Source organism: Hipposideros armiger, unplaced genomic scaffold (genome assembly GCF_001890085.2).
Source record: "Hipposideros armiger isolate ML-2016 unplaced genomic scaffold, ASM189008v1 scaffold_283, whole genome shotgun sequence".
Classification (NCBI taxonomy): domain Eukaryota; kingdom Metazoa; phylum Chordata; class Mammalia; order Chiroptera; family Hipposideridae; genus Hipposideros; species Hipposideros armiger.
This window is the reverse complement of record NW_017731633.1, coordinates 982,381-985,462: the sequence shown is the minus strand read 5'-3', so window position 1 is coordinate 985,462 and position 3,082 is coordinate 982,381. Positions and strand designations below refer to the sequence as shown.

Sequence of the window (3,082 nt, the reverse complement as noted above, 5' to 3'; positions counted from 1 at the left end):
GCCACTTTCTAGCTGTGTGACCTCATGTGAGTCACTTATCTGTGCCTCAGGTTTCCTTTCTGCAAAATGGAGACATCAGTACTTACCTTATATGGTTGTCATGAGAATTTATCTATTTACCATGTGTGAAGCATTTAGCACAATGCCAGACACATACATAGCACCCTGTGTGTGCTAGCTGTTGTCGTTGTCATCATTGTTATTGCTGCCATTGCCATTACTGTTATTATTATTATTACTTGGGTTACTGAGAACTAATTCAGCATCTTCCAGAGAAATCTGGTTGCCACACAATACTTGGCAATGTTTCAAAGCTACTCTGTACCCAAAGTGGCAGATAGTTGGATGTCCTCCAATTTGGAGAAAGGATGTTTTGGTTTTGATTTTTGGATGTGTTGGCTGTTGGTGGCTTTTTTGCTATTTAACTAATAATTGCTGTCAGTTCAGCCTTGTCATTACCAGTTTAGTTTGTTATGGGTTGTTTAGTTAAACTGCATGTATAATGATGCATATTTGCTTCAATTCCATGCATGCATGGCCTGTAATTTTCCACTAATTAGACTTTTTAAAGACACATATGTAGTTATCTATTCAAATTTGCATCACGTGTTCCCCTGTTGCCAAAGCAGATGTACACAGCGCCCACTCATCCCCACTCCAAGAAATAATTTGCTTTTATCACTGAGTTCTTTTTCCACTGTAAAGTAGGAACTAGGGAGGTACAGATGGTTGGGGTTCTTGACTCACTGAAGTGAGAGCCCTCAAAATAGTGCAGACAAGAGAGGCTGGGCCTGAGTCAGACAGGAATAATGGGGCTAAGAGCAGACCCCAAGATATCTGAAATACAGCAACAAACCAATGAAGGACACCAATCCTACCCCTCAGCTCCAGGCACATCCCAAAAGGATCTAGACATACTTCAGTTCCCCATGAATCAAGCATCCAGAACCTACTCCTCTCAAATGGCTTTATTTCCCCAGTGTGGGGAGATGTGAGTAGTCTGTGGTCCCTGTACCCCCAGGACCCTGTAGCCTTCTCCCGCCCAGCGGGCTGTGGTTCTAGAAACTCATCCTCCCAGAGTGGAGCTGGTCCTGGGAGGGGCCAGGCCTTTTGTGGTTCGCATAGACGACACTTCTTGCGGTGATCTCGATAGCACCCCAGATGGGTAGGTGGTAGTCCATGGAGTGGGGTCCATCTCAGGGACAAGGCCACCAGGTGCAGGAGTTCAGGACCAGTTAGGCCTTACTCTGGGAGCAAAAACTCCCCATGGGGGCTACTCCTTGAAGTCCACCAGCAGGGCTCAGTCTGGAGGAAACAGAAGACAGAACAGATGGTGGGCATAAAGAGAACAGGAAAAAAGGGACACTGGCAAAATGGAGGAGAAAGGCCCATGAAAAGCCCAAAGGAGACCCAGGGAGTGAACCAGGGACAAAGAAAGGGCAGCGAAAAGAAAAACAGAGATATGGGAACAGAGATCTGGAAAGCAGACACACAGAAGTTAAGTAGTGACAGAGGCCGGAAATAAACACAGATAGACCCCCACACACTGACCTTTGGGCCCAGGAGGTATTGGAGGAGGGACTCCCCCTGGGGGAAGCAACGCAGACCGGCTCAGGGCCTCAGCCACCCAGCCCAGGACACGGCTACAGTGCTGGACCTGGGGAGCAGTGGGTACATCAAGGGATCAGATGGAAACCCTCATTGTCCCCCACCCAGCCATGCCTCTCGGCCTAGCCCAGGGTCCTCACCTCCTGCTCCAGCCCTTTCAGACGCTGCTCGAACTCGCGGATCTGTCTCAGCTGCTTCAACGCTGTGTCCACCCTAGGTATCAGGGATTCAGGCCTGTGCCAGCAGCCCACCAACCCCACCTACCTCGGAAGCCCCACCCCTGGAGCTCCGCCTTCTTTCCTAGCAATCCAGGACCCCAACCCCTCAGACTGGTCTCTAGCCCAGTGCTTTGCAAGCCCCCGCCCCTTCTCCGCCCAATCGTTGTCACAAAATACACCCCTGAGGCCAAAAGCCCCACTCCCAGCCATGCCCTGCCCTCACTTTTGCGAAGTGCGCTTCAGACGCTCCGAGTCGCTTTCCCGCTTGTCCCTCGCACGTGCCAGCAGGAAATTTTCCTTCCGCACCGACTCCCACGTCAACAGCTCCCTCTCAGTTTCTTTTGGGAGGAGGACCCCTGAAGGACAGGGTCAGGACAGAGTTAAAGGGCCCAAGGTCCTCGGACCACGCCCTCTACCGCACCCAGCCACCCCACCCAAAACCCTGAGGGCACTCCCCTGACCACGCCCCCCTGGCAGCCTAAGCCCTGCCCACTGGTGCTTCCGCGCATCCTCCCCAGCCTATCCTGCTCTTCTTTCTCTCCAGGTCCTGCCCCTTGTGTTTTCAGCCAACACCCGCTCTCACGAAAATTGTCCGGGGAGGATGGCAAGCGGGCCCTCTGCTTGCTCAATCGCCGGATGAGGAGGTACACGTGCGAGAAGATGATGAGGGGTGGGGCCAGTGCTGGCCGAGAGTGAAATTCCCGGATGAGGCTATAGCGCTGTGCCTTCCAATAGAGATCGCTGTTGCCCTGTACTTTGCCAAAGGTGTAGCTGTGAGGACCAGAGGTCATCAGAGGTCAAAGCCCAGCCAAGGGTGGTGGATCAAGGTTCGATGTCAGGCAATATGTTTGAAGTCCAAGGCAGCAGGCAGATGTCAGGATCAATAAAGTGAGAGGTGCAATTAGCAGTTAGGCTAGGAGGGCCAAAGGTCAGATATCAGAGGTCAAGTTGGAGATGGTGTCATGAATTAGGGTAGAGGTTGGAGTCAAGTTCAAAAGTCAGCCTGGACACAAAAACCATAATCGGAATTGAAAATGGGGACATTACTACGAATTCTACAGAAATAAAAAGGATTATAAGAGAATACTAAGATCAATAGAATGCCAACAAAATAGATAACCTAGATGAAATGGAAAAATTCCTAGAAACACAAATTACCTAAACTGACTCAAGAAGAAATAGAAAATCTCAAAAGACCTATAAGAAGTAAAGAGATCACTAATCGAAAATGTCCCAATACATAGGGCTGGCCGAGT

The 3,082-nt window shown here is 50.2% G+C and overlaps 1 protein-coding gene across 5 annotated transcripts in view; it reads right to left on the bottom strand.

Moving 5' to 3' along the window:
- Positions 1-953: 953 nt before the first annotated feature.
- TRPM4 (transient receptor potential cation channel subfamily M member 4) overlaps positions 954-3,082 on the bottom strand; it is a 39,325-nt gene continuing 37,196 nt past the window's right edge. For 3 of the 5 annotated variants that reach the window (XM_019658355.1, XM_019658352.1, XM_019658356.1), the window contains 5 exons: positions 2,410-2,597; positions 2,050-2,182; positions 1,749-1,821; positions 1,552-1,657; positions 954-1,305 (listed from right to left, as the gene is read on the bottom strand). In XM_019658355.1, coding sequence (XP_019513900.1) covers positions 1,301-1,305; positions 1,552-1,657; positions 1,749-1,821; positions 2,050-2,182; positions 2,410-2,597 — 505 coding nt within the window. In that variant the 3' untranslated portion in view covers positions 954-1,300. The other 2 variants (XM_019658354.1, XM_019658353.1) reach the window with 2 other exon arrangements.